Source organism: Nomascus leucogenys, unplaced genomic scaffold (assembly GCF_006542625.1).
Source record: "Nomascus leucogenys isolate Asia unplaced genomic scaffold, Asia_NLE_v1 Super-Scaffold_442, whole genome shotgun sequence".
Taxonomy (NCBI): Eukaryota; Metazoa; Chordata; class Mammalia; order Primates; family Hylobatidae; genus Nomascus; species Nomascus leucogenys.
The window spans coordinates 90,988-114,780 of NW_022095773.1; the positions used below are offsets into that span (position 1 = coordinate 90,988).

The 23,793-nt window shown below is 36.6% G+C and overlaps 2 protein-coding genes across 2 annotated transcripts in view; one reads left to right on the forward strand and one right to left on the reverse strand.

Moving 5' to 3' along the window:
• LOC100607937 (intraflagellar transport protein 74 homolog) overlaps positions 1-23,793 on the forward strand; it is a 105,910-nt gene that overhangs the window by 29,415 nt on the left and 52,702 nt on the right. Inside the window, 1 exon segment of the mRNA XM_030808371.1 lies at positions 22,907-23,045. Coding sequence (XP_030664231.1) covers positions 22,907-23,045 — 139 coding nt within the window.
• On the reverse strand, positions 1,853-8,406 carry LOC100584184 (leucine-rich repeat-containing protein 19). Its single transcript, XM_003271934.2, is given in 4 exon segments — positions 1,853-4,558; positions 5,015-5,203; positions 6,420-6,933; positions 8,326-8,406. Coding segments are annotated over 4 exon segments (1,113 nt in total). The 3' UTR covers positions 1,853-4,229.

Genomic DNA, 23,793 nt, shown 5'->3' on the forward strand with positions numbered 1-23,793 from the left:
AGCCTTGAACTCCTGGGTTCAAGTGATGTTGCCTCAGCCCTCCAAGTAGCTGAGACTATGGGTGCATGCCACTATGCCCAGCCAATTTTTTGTTTCTTGTGGAGACGGGGTCTTATTACGTTGCTCAGGCTAGTCTCAAACTCCTGGTCTCAAGCAGTCCTCCTACCTTGGCTTCCTCAAGTGTTGGGATTACAGGCGTGAACCATTATACCCGGCCACCATCTATCATTTGATGCTGCTGTAAAGTGATACCTTATAAACTCAAAATACTAGCAGTCTTTTTCCTTTCACAAGGAAAATTTTGTTCATGGTAACCAAGCTCTTACTTGAAAACGTTCCTTTTTTTTTTGTTATCCTGGTTTTAATCCATTTAGCAAATATTTATCATTTACTATATATAAGATACTCTCTTAGGTACTTCAAAGAATAAGAAATATATAAGCTATAGGCCAGTGTGGTGGTTCACACCTGTAATCTCAGCAGTTTGGGGGGCCGAGGTGGGTGGATCATGAGGTCAGGAGATCAAGACCATCCTGGCCAACACGGTAAAACCATATCTCTACTAAAAATACAAAAATTAGCTGGGCATGGTGGCATGGGCCTGTAGTCCCAGCTACTCGGGAGACTGAAGCAGGAGAATCACTTGAACCTGGGAGGCAGAGGTCGCAGTTAGCTGAGATCGCGCCATTGTGTCACTGCACTCCAGCCTGGCGACAGAGCGAGACTCTGTCTCAAAAAAAAAAAAAAAAAAAAAAAAAAAAGAGAAATATATAAGCTATAATCCCCTGAAGGCCTTAAAGAGTTTAGAACATTTAAGTTCTCATTTATTTCATCATTTATCTCAAAGTTATATAATACCTAGGTCAGGATTTAAATATTATATTTACGTATTTTACAGATATTTCATCTGAAAACATAATTTCAAGAGCAAAAGTTGAAGAATGTCATAGAGTTTTACATCTGTTTGGTTTTTTTGATTAAGGAAAATCTTCAAATATGGTAATTTTTCCTGAAGATACATCCAAACCATTTAAAAACTCTGTCTGTAATTTGTAATTGAGGCTGAGCGAAATTGGTTCTCTTGTCTGTTTTAGGCAGAAATTGAAATTAAGAACAAAAATTGGCCAGGTGCAGTGGCTCATGCCTGTAATCCCAGTACTTTTGGAGGCTGAAGCGGGTGGATCACCTGAGGTCAGGAGTTCAAGACCAGCCTGGCCAACATGGCGAAACCCTGTCTCTACTAAAAATATAAAAATTAGCTGGGTGAGGTGGCAGATGCCTGTAATCCCAGCTACTCAGGAGGCTGAGGCACGCGAATCACTTGAACCCAGGAGGCGGAGGGTTCAGTAAGCCGAGATTGCGCCACTACACTCCAGCCTGGGTGACAGAGCGAGACTTCATCTCAAAAAAAAAAAAAAAAACAAAAATTATTGTTATGAAAGTTACTTTTCTATACAGCAGTAGGATAGATTTATTTCTTGTGTTAACCAGATGGCCAACATCTCAATAACACAAAGATCTATCTTGACTCTACACATTCAGAGTGACCAAGAAATGCCATACCTCGAGAAGACAGGTATAAAAAGCTTCTGTTTTCATTCTCTTCTCTTTCAGTACAACCATTTAGTGTGGTCTGACCATCTGGTTTATTATGGAAAACTCGTCTATAAAAAGTTGGTTATAAGAAACAGCCTCAATATATTACTACAACAATATGTAAGACACCTGGCTTTAATTCGGTTTCACAGTCTTGCTTGAACTAATGATTCTCTTCTAATCCTGCACTTTCTAGTTAGTATTAGTCAAGATCAGTTGTCCTGTGAAAATATATGTAATTATAATTTTATACCCATTTATTTTTCTTTGTGTAGTCAGATATTTATTGAATACCCCATATTCAATAGACGCCCTTGAATATAAAAGGTTAAGTGTAGTCTTTGCTCATTTGCAATTATATTTCATTTTGCTACATTTCTCAAATATTAATATTTGCATCTTATAATTAGGAAATAATTTAGCAGAATGATACATTGTTTAGAAAAAGATATTTTATGTTCCTATAATCATCTCATTCTTATAATTAAGGTTTAAAACAAAGTATAATTGATATATAAAGAAACATTAGGCATAATATACTTAATATCCTTTGTTGAAAACACGTGTCTGTAAACATAAGCAAATATGTATTATAAATTAGTAAGTTCTTCTGTTTTACAGGTATATCATCCTAGTTTTTATTTTCTCTCAGTAGACATTTGTATTGAATTTACTAATTATGTAACTTTTAAAATGACTTCTATAGATTATGACATAGATCTATTTTATTTTAGTCTCTTTTTTCTAAGGAATTGTCAAGTACATACAAATTTTTAAAACTTTATTATATACATAAACAATTTGAACATACACAGAAATAGCATACTATACCATACTCAACATACACAGAAATAGCATATTATACCCTTATTTAGCTCCCAGCTCCATCAGCTCATATTCGACCTTGCTCCATCCATACCTCTAGCCACTGTTCCATTCCACGTGTTATAATGAAGAAAATACCAGAAATATTATTTCACCCATCAATATATTTCAGTGTTTCAGAGATAGACTTATTTGTAAAAGATGTAAATTCTTAATTTCTCTGCATATGAAGGTAAAAATTATAGATCGTGCTACAGTTTTTAATGTACTGTTTGCATTGATAAATTATCAAATTTTGATTGTAGCCAGTTGATTATAAGGACTTGGCAAATAATTTTCTTTAGACCCTTCCTCTTATAGCCTATAGACCAGTGTTTTCCAAACTATGTTCTTTGGAATGTTATTGAACTACGAGCTCTTAGTAGATGTAACTCAAAAAATGGGTTTTGTTGTCAAGTAAGTTTGAGAAATTTGTAATACTTTGCTCTTGAATAATCAGAGAGCAGTTTAGCTTAGTAAAGTTTTGCATAAATCCTATTGTAAAGAATCTTGGCCAGGCACGGTGGTCCACGCCTGTAATCCCAGCACTTTGGGAGGCCGAGGCGGGTGGATCATGAGGTCAGGCGTTCGAGACCAGCCTGGCCAACATTGTGAAACCCTGTGTCTACTAAAAATACAGAAATTAGCCGGGCATGGTGGTGTGCACCTGTACTGCCAACTACTCGGGAGGCTGAGACAGAAGAATTGCTTGAACCCGGGAGGCGGAGGTTGCAGTGATCTGAGATTGCGCCACTGCAGTCCAGCCTGGGCAACAGTGCGAGACTTCGTCTCAAAAAAAAAAAGAAAAAGAATCTTGTTTCACCTTTTTTAAACTACTAGTTTTTCCTATACTTATTTGACCATGTACCTCTTTCTTCTCCTGTAAATACTTGTGAATGTCTCTCTGGAAATTAGTATTCTAGAGAAACAATTTGGGAAACATTGCTCTATCTACTGAATAGATAGAAATAGCTGTCCGTGGACCACATGAAGATTCCTTGGTGTCAGCACAGACCAATTTGAATAAAAATCTCCCAGAGAGAGGTAGAAATATGTATTTTTAAAACAAGATTTATAGATAATTGTGATGCCCACCTCGGAAGCCACTATGCCATTAAACTGTAGTGATCCTGCATTATGGTGACAGCCTTTCTTTATAACCAGAATCAATAGTTACTTATTAGGGATTATGCCTGAACATTGTGCTTGTGCTTTAAATTGCTATGAAATTTTAAGGAAATTTATTGTGCTATTTCAGGAAGCATTTCAAAAAAATATTTTCCAACTCTGTGAGTTTATTCTGTGAGCGTAAAATCAATCTTAGTGTATTATTTAAGCTATCTCTGTTCCTCACTTTGACTTCCATATATTAATAAATCCTAAACTTTTATTTCTTTACTGATTGAAACATTAGTATAATTTAATACATATTATGTCAAATATCTATGTTAATATGAGAATCCATTCATTTTAATTCATGAATAAGTTAGACCTTTTTACTAGTCTGTATGGTCACCCAAGCACTGTTAAAAATAGTAGTGCTAGTATTGTAGACTATGTAACTGTCAGCTACCAAGGAGTGTCAGTTACTGTATTTGGACCTGCTTGCTCAATACAATGCAAAGAACATAATTTTATGATATTCGTGTATGTTGTCATTAATATGAATGCCTGCCAGCTGTATTTTGGTATGTCACATAGCAAAATCCCCATATCTAAACTGTGAGTGAGCTGATAACTTTGTTTTAAAAAGCAAACTTTGAAAGAAATTAATTTTCTTCACATAATTCATGGATATCTATATATTTGTCTTCAATAAATCCATCATCATCTACCACAAATGAATCTAATTGTTCAAATATTACTGTCGTTTCTTCAGAGTTTGTTTCTGGTGTCTGTGAAAGAGAGCTTGGATTTCCAGTAAAACCATCTTCATAGGTTTCTGCTTCATGCTCTTCCAGGCGATGATGATTATAACTAAGCAGAATATTGTACCATATTGGGCATTTGATAGCAATAAAAATGAGAAGTGAAGTCATCAGTACAGTGACAACAACACCAACAAGAAAAGCCCAACTTTTTCCAAGAGGTTCATGTTCTTTAATGGAATACGAGAGAGGAGAGAGAAAGAAAATTTGTTAAGTTGGCAAAATAATCATAATTATATATCCTAATTCTCCTAAATATTGGTATTAAAAATAAACATACATTGTAGTTTTCTTTAGACAGATTTTGTGTGGTGGATGAATTCTCTTTTTTCAAAATAGCTGTCTTTGCAATTTTGTTACCTAAGACCATTATTGATTTATACTCATTAAGATTTGTGACTAGACTAGTTAAAACAAAGGCTCAGAGAAGTTAAATAATTTGCACAATGGCATTTGGCTTGTAACTAGCAGAGCCTAGTTTGGAAGACCAATATTTTGTAAATCTTTAGTTGAGATGAGGAATCTTTCTTTTACATTTTTTATAGAAATTTAAAATAAAGATAACTACCTCAGTTTATTTAGCATGATACATTTAGCAGTGTTAATATTCAGAACCAGTATATTACCTGAATTTCTTGTTAAGTTGTTCGAAGAGCTATTAAATGTTGAATTGCTGATGGGCTGAAAATGAATATAAAGATCTTCAGTTACTGGTGAAGGAAATTTTGAGTGGCATTCAGCCTTATGAGGTACTGTTTTGATATTGTAGCTCTTCAGGCTGTTGGGGTAGCTACACATGGTGATGTTCTCATTTTCTAGTAAATCAGAAAGAATAAGATTTAGTATAGAGAAAAATAATAGTTAACAACATTTTATAATTGTTTTATCTAGAATTTTTGACATATCTGTCATTCTTAAAGGCATTATAAGAAATTCCTGTTGTATTTGTCTAGCAACACAATGAAAGAATGATGCACATTTCTGTTTATTATTTTATAAATATGGCTTAAATGCAGTATCTTTATTATTTATCTGTATTAGTGTAGATTTTATTATTAATATTGTGGTTACATGGTTACAATCTGGATCTCAGGCACAGTATGGTTTGCAGTTAAAATAGGTCACTCGTTTTCACTTAGTCTAGGAAGCACTTTGAAAAAATTAGTCTTACATATTGACTTTGCTAACAATACATGAAATGACATTATCATCTCACATGCGTAGAACATTGACATGTCTGGCCGGGCGCGTAGGCTCATGCCTGTAATCCCAGCACTTTGGGAGGCCAAGGCGGGCGGATCGCCTGAGGTCGGGAGTTTGAGACCAGCCTGACAAACATGGAGGAACCCCATCTCTACCAAAAATACAAAAAATTAGCCAGGCATGGTGGCTCATGACTGTAATCCCAGCTACTCGGGAGGCTGAGGCAGGAGAATCGCTTGAACCTGGGAGGTGGAGGTTGTGGTGAGCTGAGATCACGCCAATGCATTCCAGCCTGGGTAATAAGAACAAAACTCCGTCTCAAAAGAAAAAATTTCTTAATTTTTCCCCCTGGTAATGGGGAAGGAGAGCATCTATGCAGCTGTTACTTTTTAGTGTTTCTTCCTGTTTTGCTTAAACAGAAATTGTTTCCTTTCCTTTTTTTTTTTTTTTTTGAGACAGAGTTTCACTCTGTTACCCAGGCTGGAGTGCAGTGGCACGATCTCAGCTCACTGTAACGTCTGCCTCCCAGGTTCAAACGATTCTCCCACCTCAGCCTCCCGAGTACCTTGTACTACAGGCATGCGCCACCACACCCGGCTAATTTTTGTATTTTTAGTAGAGATGGGGTTTCACCATGTTGGCCAGGCTGGTCTCAAACTCTCGACCTCAGGTGATCCGCCTGCCTTGGCCTCCCAAAGTGATGGGATTACAGGCCTGAGCCACTGCGCCTGGCTGCTTCCTTTTCTTTAAAATGTGATATGAGAGATTGTTCTGTGGTGGAACATTGAGTTAATCACATTTTGGTTTTGCTTAATTATGATAGCTTACCTAATGTCACATTTGATGTGTTCAACCAGTTCTGCAAATTAAATAGACTGCGAGAGCAGTTCCATAGGTTTCCATATAAAGTTATTAATTCCAGATGAAATAGTGGTGGTACATCCAATTAGCTAATCAAATTGCCTTGCAGATTCAGAAGTTTTAGGTTTCTTAGAGGTGCAAATATATCAGCATTCAGTTGTTCTATTTTGTTTTGGCAGAGATATAACTGTTTTAGTTTATTTAAGCCTAAAAATGCACCCTGTTGAATTACATAGATGGAGTTTCTACAGATATTTAAAATTTCTAGACTGGAGAGGTTACCAAAACCATTATTATGTAAGATAGTAACATTGTTCTCAATCAAATAGAGCTCTGTGAGTAAAAAGTATGTCTGTAGAACTCTTGTGTCTGTACCATTAAGAGTAATTTGGTTATAACTGAGATCAAGTATAGTAACATCTTTCTTGATATCTGCTGGAATCAAGGAATAATTTTTTTCAGTGAAATTACATTGGACTTCCTAGAAAAATAAAAAAAAGAAATGCATTAATCAGAAAAAAATATTAATAGAATTTCTCCAAATTTCATATTTAAGCACTTAGACATTAGAAGCACATTATTTTGGGAAAAAAACCTACTATCTAATCTTTTGGTGTTATAGTAGAGCAAATCTTTTTCTTTATCGGGATGAAATACTAAAAATTAAGGATATTCTGATACATACAATTGAACAGAGAGATTCCAATTTGTTAAACGGGTATTTTCCAACTGTTATTACATGATCATTACAGAAAGTAATGCTATTGGAATATTCCCATTTATATATGTGGAAATATATGGTAAATAATAATTCTGTTAACATTTAATATTCCAGTGTGCATGATTGCTTTATAGTGAGGAAATTATTTTAAACTATATGTGTTTTTAAAATCAGCAGAGCTAACAACATTATACCTAGGGCTGTTAAATAATTAATAAATAGGCTGGGCATGGTGGCTCACGCCTGTAATCCCAGCACTTTGGGAGGCTGAGGTAGGCGGGTTACCTGAGGTCAGGAGTTCAAGACCAGCGTGTCCAACATGGTAACACCCTGTCTCTACTGAAGATACAAAAAAAAAAAAAAAAAGTCAGCCAGGCATGGTGGCAAGCACCTGTAATCCCAGGTACTCGGGAGGCTGAGGCAGAGAATCGCTTGAACCCAGGAGGTGGAGGTTGCAGTGAGCTGAGATCATGCCATTGCACTCCAGCCTGGGCGACAGAGCGAGATTCCATCTCAAAAGCAATCAATCAATCAATCAATCAATCAGTCAGTCTCAATAAACTCTCTGGTTTAACTCTCTTAAACTCTCTGGGTTTAACAGCTCAAAGTTTGGTGTTTTAAAAGGAAGTATTTATCTTTTATCAGAAATGGAGCCAGGTATTGAATTTAAAGAGCCACACAATCTGAAATACTTTCTCTAGGTGGATATAGATGGAAAGAAAGAGATAGTGCTTGTTTTTACTGGACAGTAAACTAAGAATAAATAGAACTAAGAATAGTTCTGGTTTATTACTGTTTTTACAGTTAGATTTTTTCACCAATAATAATTCAATAGCAGTTTCCATCATAAAATATGTACTTTTTAAAAAAAAGTTTCTTACATTTTAAACAAGATTTTAGTCTTGAAACTAACTTCTGATTTTATAGTGAAAATTTTCAGATCTCTCCCTTTAATCAACTTTTAAAGAACTCAGTTTTTAAAAATGAAGGCTGCTTTTGTCAAATTGGAATTTGGATATACACAGCTAAATAAACTCTTAATTTTAGTAGGTCAGATTTTCTTTGCTTTCTTATTGCCCTTTGATATTTTACTAAATATACAGAAAATGTACCTTTGAAAATATTTTTGCTATTTTGATGGTAAAAACTTACTCTTTTAGAAGACTGGATTTTGTCTGATAATAATATCATGGAGAGGGGCCAAAAGAGGATTGTGATGCCTGTGACTTTCATGTTGCTGACCTGATAGAAAAAAGAGTATTTTCATTTTGGTGGTAAACTAGAACTTTAGAGATTTTAAGGACATTTTTATTTTTCCCCCTTTTGAATCTGTTTATTCTTTTCTTTTTTTTTTTTTTTTTTTGGCTGAGACAGGGTCTCACTCTGTCACCCAGACCTGGTGGCATGGTCACAGCTCACTGCAGCTTGATCTCCCAGGCTTAAGCAGTCCTCCCAACTCAGCTTCCTAAGTAGCTGAAACACAAGCATGCACTACCATGCCTGGCTAATTTTTAAAATTTTTGTAGAGATGGGGTCACCATGTGTTACTCAGCCTGGTATCAAACTCCTGGGCGCGAGCCATTTCCGCCCCCAGCCACTGGCGTGGCCTTGAAAAGTGCTGGGATTATAGATATGAGCCACTTATCCTGGCCTTTCAAATCTACTTTTTCTTGAAATACATAAAATGTGAAACAAGTGCATGGCCATTCACCATCCTTGCACTCTGATCTTAATAAACTAGAAAGCCCCTTTGAAGAATGAGACTGATTTCTATTTTTTCTTTTTAGAGAGAATTAATATTTTTAAGTGTGTCTCATTTCTAGATCTCATGAAAGGAGCTTTAAAGCAATTGAAGTGGTTGTAAATTTTAAAAATTTAATATAGAAGCGCACAAAAGAAATTCAGGAAAATATATACTTATGCATGTTTAAGTATATGCTTATATTGATGGTCTTGATTTTTTCAATTTTAGGCATTATCTATTGACATTATTTATCTATTATTCTTGACTTAAAACTGTGGGAGATGAGAATCTTTAGCACTCTTTTTCCCCCCCATGGTAATTTTTAAAAATTTTATTGAGGCGTGGTAGATATACATAGTTTTGGGGTACATGTGATAATGTAGTGCATTCATATAATTTTTAAAGATCAAATTAATGTACTTGGGATATCCAACACGTTAAATATTTGTCTTTTCTTTATACTGGAAACATTCAATTCTCTTCTAGCTGTTTTTAAATGTACAGTAAATTAGAGGAGAGGGAGAGCATCAGAAAATAGCTAATGGATGCTGGGCTTAATACCTAAGTGACAGGTTGATCTGTGCAGCAAACCACCATGGCACATGTTTACCTATGTAACAAACCTGCATAACCTGCACATGTACCCCGGAACTTAAAAATAAAAGTTGAAGGAAAAAAAGTACTGTAAACTATAATTACCCTACTGATCTAACACTAGGCCTTCTTGTTTTAAGCAAACTGTATGTTCGTATGCATTAATAAACTTTTCTGCATTCCTCCCTCCCTACCACCCTTTCCAGCCTCTGGTAACCACCAGTCTACTCTTAATCTATATGAGATCTACTTTTTTAGCTCCCACATGCTGGTGAGAATGTGTGATATTTGTCTTTATGTGCTTGGCTTATTTCACTTAACATAATGACCTCCGGTTCCATTTATGTTGCCACAAATGACAGGATTTCATTTGTTTTTACGGCTGAATAATATTCCATTGTATATATATGCTACATTTTTTTTAATCCATTCGTCTGTTGATGGGCACTTAGGTTGATTCCATAGTTTTGCTCTTGTGAATAGTCCTGCAATAAACATGGGAGTGCACCTATCTCTTTAATATATTCATCTCTTTTTTTTAAATGCATACCCAGTGGAATTACTGGATCAAATGTAAATGTAAGTGTTATATTTTTAGTTTTTTGAGGAACCTTCATACTGTTCTCCAGAGTGGCTATACTAATTTACATTCCCAAGAGTGTATGAGGGTTCCCCTTTCTCCACATCGTCACCAGCATCCGTTATTGCCTGTCTTATTGATAGAAGCTACTTTAATGGGGGTGAGATTATATATCATTGTAGTTTTGATTTGCATTTCCCTGAGAGATTACTGATATTGAGCATTTTTTCCACATACTTGTTTGCCTTTTGTGTGTTTTTTGAGAAATATCTATTCAGTTCTTTTGCTATGTTTACTTGGATTGTTTTTTATTGGTTTGTTTTTGGCTAGTGAGTTGTTTGAGCTCTTTATATCTTCTGATTATTAACCCCTTTTTAGATGGGTAGTTTGCAAATATTTTCTCTCATTCCGTGTGTTGTCTCTTCACTTTGTTGATCATTTTCTTTGCTGTGCAGAAGCTTTTTTGCTTGGCGAAACCCCATTTGTACATTTTTGCTTTGGTTTCCTGTGCTTTGAGGTCTCACAGACACAAAAAAATCTTTGTCCAGACCAGTGTTCTAGAGCAATTCTCCAGTGTTTTTTTGAAACAGTTTTATAGTTTGAGGTCTTATTAAAGTCTTTAATCCATTTTTATTCCTGGATATGGCAAGAGATAGGGGTCTGGTTTCATTTTTCCATATATAGTTATCCAGTTTTTCTAGCACCATTTATTGAAACAACTATTATTTCCCCATTTTATGTTCTTGGCACCTTTGTTGAAGATGAGTTGATGTAAATACGTGTATTTATATCTGAGTTCTCTATTCCATTCCATTGGTCTATGGATCTGTCTTTATGCCAGTACCATGCTGATTTGGTTACTATAGCTTTGCAGAAAATTTTGAAGTCAGGCGGTGTGATGCCTCCAGCTTTGTTCCTTTTTGCTGAGGGTTGTTTTGGCTATTTGGGATCTTTCGTGGTTCCATATGAATTTTAGGATTTTTTTTCTACTTCTATGAAGAGCATCACTGTATTTTGATAGGAATTGCATTGAATCAGTAAATTGCTTTGGTTAGTATTGATATTTTAGCAGTGTTCTTCCACTCCATGAACATGGATTATATTTCCATTTTTTTTGTATCCTCTTCAGTTTCTTTCATCAGTGTTTTATAGTTTTTGTTATATAGCTATTTCACTTCTTTGGTTAAATTGATTCCAAGGTATTTTATATTCTTTGTAGCTATTGTAAACAGGCTTGCTTTCTTGATTTCTTTTTCAGATTTTTCACTGTTGGCATATGTAAATTCTACCAATTTTTATGGATGATTTTGTATCTTGCAACTTTACTGAATTCAGTTATCAGTTTTTACAGATTTTTTTGTGGAGTATTTGTTTTTTTTTTAATTTTTTAAGTATAAGATCATGTCTGCCAGGTGTAGTGGCTCATGCCTGTAATCCCAGCACTTTGGGAGGCCGAGGTGGGTGGATCACGAGGTCAGGTGTTCGAGACCAGCCTGACCAACATGGTAAAACCCCGTCTCTACCCAAAATACAAAAATTAGCTGGGCATGGTGGCACGCACCTGTAATCTCAGCCACTCAGGAGGCTGAGGCAGGAGAATCGCTTGAACCTGGGAGGCAGAGGTTGCAGTGAGCTGAGATCACGCCACTGCACTCCAGCCTGGGCAACAGAGCGAGACTCTGTCCAAAAAAAACAAAAAAAAGCATGTAATCTGCAAACAAGTCTGATTTGACTTCTTCTTTTGCAATTTGGATGCCTTTTATTTCTCTCTCTTGCCTAATTGCTCTGGCCAGGACTTCTAGGACTGCGTTGAGTAAAAGTGGTGAAAGTGGGCATCCTTGTATTGTTCCAGATCTTAGAAGAAAGACCTTCAATTTATCCCCATTCAGAATGAAGTTAGCTGTGGGTTTGTCATATATGGCATTTGTTATCTTGAAGTATGTTCTTTCTGTGCCCAGTTTAATGAAAATTTTATCATAAAGGGATGTTGAATTTTATCAACTTTGTTTTCATCATTTATTAAAATAATTATATGGTTTTTGTTCTTGGTTTTATTAATATGATGTGTCATGTTTATTTTATTTTATTATAATAATTATTTAAGATAGAGTCTTGCTTTGCTGTCCAGAGTGGTTGGAAACTCCTGGACTCAAGAGATCCTTCCACCTCAGCCTCCTGAGAAGCTGGGATTACAGGCACATGTCACTGTGCCCAGCTTATCATGTGTATTAGGCTGTTCTTGCACTGCTATAGTGAAATATTAGAGACTGGGTAATCTATAAGAAAAGAGATTTAATGGGCTCACAGTTCTGCAGGCTGTACAGGAAGCATGGTGCGGTTCATTTTTTTGTGGAGGCCTCAGGAAGCTTACAGTTGTGGCAGAAGGTGAAAGGGGAGCCGGCACATCACCTGATGAAATCAGAGCAAGAGAGAGAGAGTGGGAAAGGAGGTGCCACACAGTTTTAAACAACCAGATCTCTTGTGAACTCAGAGCAAGATCTCACTTATCACCAAGGGGATGGCCCAAAGCCGTTCATGAGGGATCCGCCCCCATTATCCAAACACCTCCCACCAGGTTTCGTCTCCCACACTGGGGATTACAATTCAATGTGAGATTCGGATGGGGACAAATATCCAAACTATATTGTCATGCTTATTGATTTGCATATGTTGAACTATCTTTGCATGTCTGGAATGAATCTCACTTGGTACGGTGAATAATCTTGTTAATGTATTGTTGAATTTAGTTTGCTATTATTTAGTTGAGGGTTTTTGCATTTGTGTTCTTCTGGGATATTGGCCTGTAGTCTTCATTTTTGTGTCCTTGTCTAGTTTTGGTATCAGGGTGATGCTGGTCTTGTAGAATGAGTTTGGAAATATTCCCTCCTCTTTAATTTTGTTTGAAGAGTTTGAGTAGAATTGGTATTAGTTCTTCTTTAAATATTTTATAGAATCCAACAGTGAAGCCAATGTAAATAGACTTAATTCTCTAATTAAAAGGCATAGTGCTGACTGGAAGCTACTGACTGGCTGTTTAAAGGAGGCTGGTACCTCCTCCTCTTGTTCTTGCTCCCTCTCCGCCATGTGACACACCTAGTCCACCTTCGCCTTCCACTGTGACTAAGAGCTTCCTGAGGCCTCACGAGAAACTGAGTAGATATTGGTGCCATGCTTTTGCAACTTGTGGAACTGTGAGCCAAATAAACTTCTTTTCTTTATAAATTATCCAATGTCAGGTATTCCTTTATAGCAATGAAAGATGGACTAACACATCATGGTTCCCTGTTTGCTGTTGTTTCTTTTCTTTTTTTTTCTTTTGAGGCAGAGTTTCGCTCTTGTTGCCCAGGATGGAGTGCAATGGCGCAATCTCGACTCTTCGCAACCTCTGCCTCCTGGGTTCAAGCGATTCTCCTGCCTCAGCCTCCCAAGTAGCTGGGATTACAGGCATGCACCACCACGCCCGGCTAATTTTGTATTTTTAGTAGAGACGTATTTTGTATTTTTAGTATTTTTTCTCTATGTTGGTTGGGCTGGTCTCGAACTCCTGACCTCAGGTGATCCACCTGTCTCGGCTTTCCAAAGTGCTGGATTACAGTTGTGAGCCACCGTGCCTGGCCTGTTTGCTGTTGTTTCTTGTGGATGTATATGTGTCATTGTATTGTCAGATTAGTTGTTTATTCCAATATTCTCTGTATGGCTTATTTTGTTTTTTATTGAATATATTTGCTTAGAGGGTCTTTTACCACTAGGTTGCTGCTTCCTTTTCAGCTCTAGATGGCACCTTAAGCCCAGCTTCATCTTGGCTCTGGTAAATGACCAGAGCGCTGCTCTTCCTGAATGGGGGAGGTTCCAGGGGATATCCTGGTAGTGTGGGAAGGCTGGCTAGAGGTTCATGCCCAGCCAGCCTTCCCACACTAGAGACCTGTGGAGCAAACCTCCTACAGAGTGATGCTGCTGAACAGCTACTCTGATTTGGTGTCTCCTTTGGCTGAGTTACAGAGCAGAGTTTCCAGATCCAGGGATGGTAATCCTATCTCTCCTCTTTGTCTCTACATGTCCTCAGGAATATTTCTCTCTTCAGGCACTTGAGTGTTTCCCATGGATTAAAGCAGGGACAAGTCTCTTGCCAGGGAATATAAGATGGTGGGTAGAAACTGTGATTTGGGGGAAATTTTCCCACATGCTTTGCGCTAGGTTGAATCAGCGGAGGGGCATTGTGGATATGGAAGTCCAATTCTCTTACTGTCTGCTCAAAGTTTGTTCACTTCTCTGTGGCCCTAGAACTGTCTCATCTTCACATTTGAATTCTGGTATATTGCTGGTAATGATCTCAGGTCTGTATATTTAGTTTTGGTTTTCTGTAGAGGGGAGTGAAGCCAGCTTGCTTCTTGGCCACCATTTTGGAATTGATAGCCCCTTCAGCTGTCTTTCAAATACTCCCTCCCTTTATCTCCAACACATCAAATATATACTTCCTATGTCTTTATCTCCCAACATAGTTACTTGTAATTTTGGTTAGATGAGTATTCAGTGTTTGTACTATCATGAATGATTGAACTCAGTCTATAAAAAGCTATTATTGACTAAGCCAGGTAACAGGATCACTTTTCTGTTGCTGCACCCTTTTTGTTTCCTCCAAACTAATTGTGCTGTTTTTTCATGTACTTGGTTTTCTGTAGTTTTTCTTGTTATGACCAAACTCTCCCCTAGCATATCTGTCATTCATTTATGGATATTAAGTATTTAATCTGTTTTATCAGCTTAAAAAGTCCCTCCCAGAGCCTGCTACCATGCTCTAATCTGGAAGAGCTGATTACTAGGCCTTCTGCACAACTGTTTACTTCCACCTTCATCAGAGAGTCTACATTTTGCCTTTGTTACTGGGCACTTATTTTCTAGAACACCCTGTCTTGGTTTATTGCCTTTTTTCAATAGAGCTTCCTCAGTAGCTTCTAGAGAATGTGGATAGGAGGGAAAACTTTTTAGACTTGGAAAGATATTTTGGCTAGAGATAGAATTCTAGGTAGGAAATAATTTTCCCTCAAAATGTTGATGGTATTACCCTACTATCTTTGAGTTTCTAGTATTACCGTTAAGAAATATGATACCATGTCATTCTAATTATTTATCAAAGCTTTTAAAATCAATACTGTATTCATTATCCTGTGTCTTTGTGAGAGTCTGTTTTCATTTATTTTGTTTTGTTTGTTTGTTTGTTTGTTTGCGACAGGGTTTCGCTCTGTCACCCAGGCTGGAGTGCAGTGGCGCAATCTCACCTCACTGCAACCTCCACCTCCCGGGTTCAAGCAATTCTCCTGCCTCAGCCTCCCAAGTAGCTGGGACCACAGGCCCATGCCATCACACACGGCTAATTTGTTTTTTGTATTTTTAGTAGAGACGGGGTTTCACCATGTTAGCTAGGATGATCTCGATCTCCTGACCTCGTGATCCACCCACCTCGGCCTCCCAAAGTGCTGGGATTACAGACATGAACCACCACACCTGGCCTGTTTTCATTTATTAAACTGGGTACTTGGTCAGTCTTTTCAATCTAGAAGCTATGTCACTCAGTTTTGGGAAATTTTCTGAATTATCTCATTGATGATACAATTTTCTTTATTTTTTAAAATAAATTTTCACTTTTTTTTTCTAGAATTTCCTCAATTAGATGTTGGACCTCCTGGAATGATTTTAAAACCTTTACTGTCCTACATTTTATCTCGGTATGTTTTTTGCTTTCCTTTCTGGGAGACATCCTCAACTTTATCTTCACACTCTTCTATTAATTTTTTTTTGCCATCTTTTTTAATTCTAAGAGCTTTTTTGTTTCAGAATATTTTCTTTATTAGTATCCTGTTGCATGAATATATTCTATTTTCTTGTTTATTGTTGTGCTTTTTGTTATGTTCCTTTTCTTTGAATAGCTTTTATATCCTTGGATTGTATTTTTCCAGTTGTCTTTGGGCAGTGTCCTTTATATTGGAGGCCTTCTGCTTAGTCTGTTAATATTTTAGTTAGAGTTTATGTGTGAAAATGGGAAACTAAAAAGCTGATAGGAAAATGCATTTGTGTGGGTCTCCTTGTTTCTAGGCTTGACCACAGAGTGTAACTGCTGGACTGTTTTCTTAGGGAATGTCATTATCCACAAAATGACTCTTCTGATTTACTGCCCAAAGAGATAATGGCCTGGTAGCCAGCATTCTGAGTGCTAAGTGATAAAAAAGCTGGATTTATATCAATATTTAGTATGGAAACTATGACTTAATCTCAACAATGCCTTTGCACTCACTCGTGCCCATTGCCCAAATTCCCTTTGTTTTATTCTTGTGGCGTGGGGGATCCTCTAATCTACTTGTGTAGAGAAAGAACATTATCTGGCTAGGCAGAGACAGAGAGGAATTAGCCTCTCCTCTACTTTCAGAATACCTGGTGCTGCCAATTTCTGGGCTATTTAGAGTTTCTGTAGTGTAATTCAAGTGGCTGTCAGCTTTTCTCATTGCTGACTTGGGAAATTTTTGTTTTCCTAGTCAGTTTCCACTCAGCTATTAGGTTTCTGGTTTCTAGGTTTGCTATTGACTCCTCTTCCATTCTGTTTGTCCTTGTGAGTTTATATCCCTTTTTACCTTTTATTTTCATGTTAATCAGGTTTTGAACACAATTTAAAGTTAGTGGGTACATTTAAGGTGTCAGCTTTGCCTAGAAATTGGCATTTATTGGACTATACTCTTCTTGCCAAATGGTTACTTTTTTATTTAGTCATTTTATTCATGACCTTGATGTTTCTTGTTCTTTATCTCTGTTTTCTTAAAGTCAACTTTAGAAACCCTTTTGCAAACAAATTATCCATATGAAAATATGTAAATATATTCTGTCATCCTTAAAGGTGTTCAGAAATTTAGTCTTTTGAGCTTGTTACAGCATTTGTTACAATTAGTTACTTATTTTTTTTAAGGAAAGTTTATTTCATTACAGGAGATAATAGAAAAACTAATCAGAATAGGCCAGGTTCAGTGGCTCGCACCTGTAATCCCAGCACTTTGGGAGGCCGAGGCGGGCAGATCACCTGAGGTCAGGAGTTTGAGACCAGCCTGGCCAACATGGCGAAACCCCATCTCTACTACAAATACAAAAATTAGCCGGGTGCAGTGGCAGGCACCTGTAATCCCAGCTATTCGGGAGGCTGAGGCAGCAGAATTGTTTGAACCTGGGAGGCAGAAGTTGCAGTGAGCCGTGATCATGCCACTGCGCTCCAGCCTGGGTGACAGAGTGAGACTTTATCTCAGAAAAAAAAAAAGAAAAACTAATCAGAGTAGGCAAGAATCCATGCAGCATACTAAAGTCTCTCGTCTCGTTAGCAATAAGGAATTTACTGCTATTTTAGTGCTAGTCTGTTCTAGTCAACTTCCTCATTGTCTTCGATTTGTTGATCCATTTATGCACAATCCCCTTCTACCTTCTCTCTTTCCATAGTTAAATCAAATTTGTTAGAAAAAGCTACTCTGCCTCCTATATTTTATAAGATTTGGATGTAGATCATAATAGAATCCCTTTTAGAGCCAGAAGCGCATTTAAGCTATCACTTATTCAAGATGATTGCCCATAGAAGAGGGATGCCTAAATCATTTACAAAAGGTAGTTTACCTATGTTTAACGATTTCTAGGAATAGGTGTTCAGCTCATTCAATGGCTTGTTTCAGTATTTCTCAATGATATGGTGAAATTCTTACTGATGTCTCTAGTAGGATGCAGAGGTGACTGAGGAGAGGTGGGTAAGGGAAGTGCTGTTTTTTTCCAGAAACAAATAGGATGGGGATAGTGAAAGAAAGCAAATAGGCTACAAAGAAAATTAACTAGATTTAAGTTAAAAGTTGATGTGAAATAGAAGCAGGTGAAAAAAGTAATGGAGGCAAGACAGGACTATGAGCTTATGTGGAAATGGAGATGGAGTATGGTTTTATATTTAATTATTTGTATCTGCTATTTAATGCTAATAATTGTTTTCTCAAGTGCGCTAAAAGAAAAAGATCATAAGGATTAGAAAAGGATTTTTTTTCCTTTCCATTTGATAGATCTTAGAAGCAGTGTATACTCAGCTCAAGGTAGATTCTGTACAAGAAAGCATTCAACAAATCTAAAGCATCGTTAGGTCTGAAGCTGTGAAATACAATTGATTGAGCCATACTATCCGTGAGAGTTTTCACATATTTGTGTGCCTTTTGAGAGGAGAAAGATTGAAAGGGGGTGAATGTTGATTATCATGACACTGAATAAGTCCCCAGACAAAGCATTTGCTCGCATTATTGGGTGTCTTAAAAGAAAAAATCAGATAGGCAGAATAGCTAGCCAAGTAGATTATGCAGAAATTATCCATGAGTCAGTTTAGCCTATTTCAACAGTTGGTTTAAAAGGAAGCCAGTCATTGTTGCTTTCTTTCTCCTTTTGGAATATTTTCTAATTTGGATTTTTTTTGAAATGATAGTTGAGTTTCATATAGTGATTACTTAGGAGCTAATATAAAATAGAAAACTGGAATAGAAGATGGAATACCAGTTTCTTTTCTTTCACAAAATTACATGCATTTTTACCTAGCATATGATCTATGTTACTGAAAAAAAAAAGAGCTTTACTCAAAGGAAATGGTAGATACTGAAAAAGAAGCATTGTTCTTAATAAAGTTTCAAGTACATGTTTCTTATGTTATTTACTTTATATGATTATTATATGCTATGAAATAAAGAGATGCTGTAATTATTTTGGTTTTGTTAAATAAAATCTAAATGTAGTTTTTCCATTAAGTGTTTTAGATATTTATGCCAGAATTCAATGTATTTAGAGTACGATGTTAATAATACACAATTAACTTCGTTTCCTTATTTAACTATTGTGTAGATTTTTTTCAAATTTAAAACCTTTTTGTAATGGAAAATTTCAAGGTAAAAAACCTAAGTAAGAAGAACAGTTATCACCCTGCTTCAATAATTATCAGCTCATGGCCAGTCTTTTTTTATCTTGCAAATTGGCTTTTAGATGAGTGTCACTTCACAATGCTCTGTGATTAACATATTTTAAAATAAAAAATCTTATAAATTTGATTGGCTAGATGAAACCTTTTTTCCCCCCCAAAAACAATTACTTAATATTGTATTCTAACTTTATTTAGGAAAGACCCTTTGGCCCTGTCCCAGGTATATAGTATTTTTGAGGTAGACTGTGTGAAAATATAATCATATTTTCTTATTTTTCATCACTTCTTAAAGGCAAAGATGGTTGTACAGACTTAACAAACTTAAATATGATTTTAAAAAAAATAACCAAAGCTATAAATATATAGATCTTACCTTTTTTTCTTTTGTCTCTAAGACTTGTGTGCTAAAGGAAATTACTCTGTTTCTTCAACAGCATTAAAAAAAGTATATCGTACGATTACATTTCACTTTGTTTTAACCTTTGTACCCAGTGAACAGGTGATTTAAAAAAAAAAAAAAACTAGACTTCCTTAGCAAAAGATTGACTAGAAGAATAATTTCTTAAAGTCGTCTTTTCCTTTTTTAGTATAACAAGTAAGGCTGTTTGCCTAACCTTTGTGTTTCTTTCTTTTTTTTTCTTTTTTTGTGACGAAGTCTCGCTCTGTCATCCAGGCTGGAGTGCAGTGGCATGATCTCGGCTCAATGCAACCTCCACCTCCTGGGTTCAAGCAGTTCTCCTCCCTGCCTCGGGCTCCTGAGTAGCTGGGATTACAGGCTCCCGGCACTGCACCTGGCTAATTTTTGTATTTTTAGTAGAGATGCGGTTTCGCCATGTTGGCCAGGCTGGTCTCAAACTCCTGACCTCAGGTGACCCCCTGCCTCAGCCTCCCAAAGTGCTGGGATTACAAGTGTGAGCCACTGCACCCAGCCTACCTTTGTGTTTCTTAATTACTCTTTGAAAATTTTATTAAAATATTAACAATTTTACTTATTGATTTAGAGTTTACAATATTGAAAAAGCATACTTTTGAAAGATACACTGTTGCTAAATTAGTTTATGTTTGTCCTGATGGTATTTTGTGCTTAGAAGGATTCAAATTCAGGTCAGGTGCTGAGTCTGACACCTGTAATCCCAGCACTTTGAGAAGCTAAGATGAGAGAATAATTTGAACTCAGGGATTTGAAACCAGCCTGGCCAACTTAGCAAGACCTTGTCTCTACTCAAAATAAAAAGTGAAAACATTAGCAGGGCATGGTGTTGTGTGCCTTTAGTCCCAGTTACCTGGGTGGCTGAGGTGGGGGGATGGCTTGAGTTGGAGCATGCAGTGAGCCATGATTGTGCTACCACACTCTAGTCTGGGTGACAAGTGGTACCTGTCAAGAAAGAAAGAAAAGAGAGAGAGAGAGAGAGAGAGAAGGAAGGAAGGAAGGAAGGAAGGAAAGAAAGAGAGGGAAAGAGAGAGAAGAGAAGAGAGAGGAGAGGGAGGGGGAGGAGGAGGAGGAAGGGAAGGAGGCAGGGAGGGAGGAAAAGGAAGGAAGGAAGGAAGGGAGAGAGAGAGAAAAGGAGGGAGGGATTCAAATTGTAAAGATACCACCAAGTTTTGTATTCTATTGAGTTTCAACGTTTTTGTTTACTTATTATTGTTTTTTGTTTTTTTTGTTTTTTTGTTTTTTAGATGGAGTCTCGCTCTGTCACCCAGGCTGGAGTGCAGTGGCGCAATCTCAGCTCACTGCAAGCTCTACCTCCTGGGTTGACACCATTCTCCTGCCTCAGCCTCCCAAGTAGCTGGGACTACAGGCACCCACCATCACGCCCAGCTAATTTTTTTTGCATTTTTAGTAGAGACGGGGTTTCGCCGTGTTAGCAAGGATGGTCTTGATCTCCTGACCTCGTGATCTGCCCGCCTCGGCCTCCCAAAGTGCTGGGATTACAGGCGTGAGCCACCGCGCCCGGCCTGTTTACTTACTTTTATGACACCATCATCAGTGGTTTTACTGCCAAGTTATAACAGGAGCAAAGTACTCAAAGCATCAAAAAGACCTGACACCTGGACATCATACGGCCTTTAGAAAGTCAGTTACCTTTCTTATGCTGTAATTTCTCCTCTGTAAAATGGAATACTTTATAACATTAGTTCTCATCTTCCTACATTGTAAGAAGAAACACTGTTGGTAGTCAGTAATCAAATTTAGAATGAATTCCTTCCAAAAGATTAATTCCACTGGGCTTCAGTATCCTTAATCTATGAAAATAGATATTTTCCTCTTTCAAATTCTGTGAGCTCATATACCTATACAAATTGTAGCAGCAGGAAACACATTTGTTTTACTGTTGTAATTGAAGCTCCAAGTGAAGATACCACTTCTTCTCCAACAGTTAAACAGAAATAAATTGAAGTTCCAGGTTGTTTTATTATGTTCATCTTTTATTTGGTTATTTTGAGATTTTTTTTGGTAGGGAAATTTCTGAGTTCAGGTTGTTTATTCTAGTAGTAGGATATGAATGTGTAGAGGGTGTGTAGGGGATATGTGGATCCACAGGCTTAGCTGATGATTGTGAAAACTATAGAAGTTGGTATCTATGAGTGAAAGAGAGTAAACAGTAATAGGTTAATCAGATTTTGAAACTCAAAATAGAAATTAATGATCTTGAGACTGAAAATGTATGTTCAATCCAGCTTTTTATAAAATGTAAATCTTGAAAGTATTTAGATAAGTGGCATCTTACCTATTCTTTTTTCAGAATTTTTCTCTACCCTATCAATAATTGACCTTGCCTAGGCAACAAGTGACATGTCATTGGTATTTCTTTTGATTACATGATAAAAATGGTTATTGCTTCTAATTAATTTCACTATTACTACTTTTATAGGATTATATTTGTAATGTTTGTTGTGTTTTTAGAGAAATGAGCTTAATATTTTACAATGCTAAAAAATAGCAATAATTTGTGAAATAGCAGTGTTAACTAAAGCAGTAAGTAAAAGAGAACTTAGGCAAAGCATATTATTAATCTAAAGCCATAACTAAAAAATCAAATTGCACTGCAGGTCTCTCTACTCCCTAGTTCTGTCAGAGCCACACTGGATGATTTACACGGGAAACTTCTATACAGTATTTAATTTAGTCAAAAAGATTTATGGCTAAAGGATGCTTCAAAACCACAATTCTAAAACTTATTTGTCTTTTTTTTTTTTTTGAGATGGAGTTTTGCTCTTTTGCCCAGGCTAGAGTGAAGTGGCGCGATCTCGGCTCACCGCAACCTCTTCCCCACTGGGTTCAAGTGATTCTCCTGCCTCAGCCTCCCAAGTAGCTGGGATTACAGGTGCCCGCCACCACGCCCGGTTAATTTTTGTACTTTTAGTAGAGATGGGTGTTTTGCCATGTTTGCCAGGCTGGTCTTGACCTCCAGACCTCAAGTGATCCACCTGCCTCAGCCTTCCAAAGTGCTGGGATTACAGACGTGAGCCATCGAGCCCAGCCTCTTATTTGTCTTTGAAGGTATAACTTATTTGTCTTTTGAAGGTATAAATGCATCCTCATATATATAATTCATTAAGGACTTTTTGGTAATCTTTGTGATTTCTTAGTAAAATAAAATGGAGAGTAAGGAAATAGAGGAATTTAGGGATGGAGAAGAGAAAGATGTAAAATAGGTTTGTGCTAATGGGGCCAAATTTTATATAGGTCAAATAGCATTTTTTAGTACAAATATAAAGACTTTTCAGTCACACGCTATGGTTGAATGTCTTTAAGTATCCTATTAAATTAGGACCGTGACTTGTATAAAATAATTGGATATTTTTTCCTCAATATAGTGTCGGGAATATTACGTGCTTCTGATTTCAGGAAAGAAAAACAAATCAGAAGTGTAGAAGAAGAAATTGAACAGGAAAAACAAGCAGCAGATGACATTATCAAAAATATGTCTCTTGAAAACCAAGTCAAGTACCTAGAGATGAAAACCACAAATGAGAAACTGTTACAGGTAATACAAATTACTGCTGTGTGCCAAGCATGTATCATTCTTGCTACTAAAAGTATAGTTTGAATATCAGCAGCATCAGCATTCCCTGAGAACTTGACTATACTTTGAGATCAGTTTTCATTTTAACAAGGTCCCCATCTGATTCATACAGATATTCACATTTCAGAAGCATTTATTTAGAAAACTTCATTTTCATATGCTGTTTGATGACCTAGCCTTTACTCTTATTAGTTTTGGTTCGCTTCTATTTATTCATTTTGCATTTCATAAAGACACATGAAAATACTTGCATTTATAAAAATACTTGTCTATAAATATTTGCATTTATAAAAATACTTTTTTATAAATGTTTGCATTTATAAAAATACTAGTCTATAAATTAAAAAGTCTATAAATACTTGCAGTTATAGATTTTAATGCAAACATTAAAAGGCATCATAGGTGGAGGTTGCAGTAGTGAGCTGAGATTGCACCACTGCACTCCAGCCTGGGCAACAGAGCGAGACTCTGTCTCAAAAAAAAAAGAGGCCTCATAGACCAGATCCATATATATATTTACTTTCCTATTCCTTCGTGCTTAATAAACAGCTAACCTTTTTGCCTGTTAGCATTATGATTTGAATGGCTATTGTCCTGTAATTAAATTGCCTAAATATCCATTTTTAAAAATGAATTTTTTTATTGATACACAATTGTACATATTTATGGGGTACATGTGATATTTCCATGCATGTATGCAATGTATAAT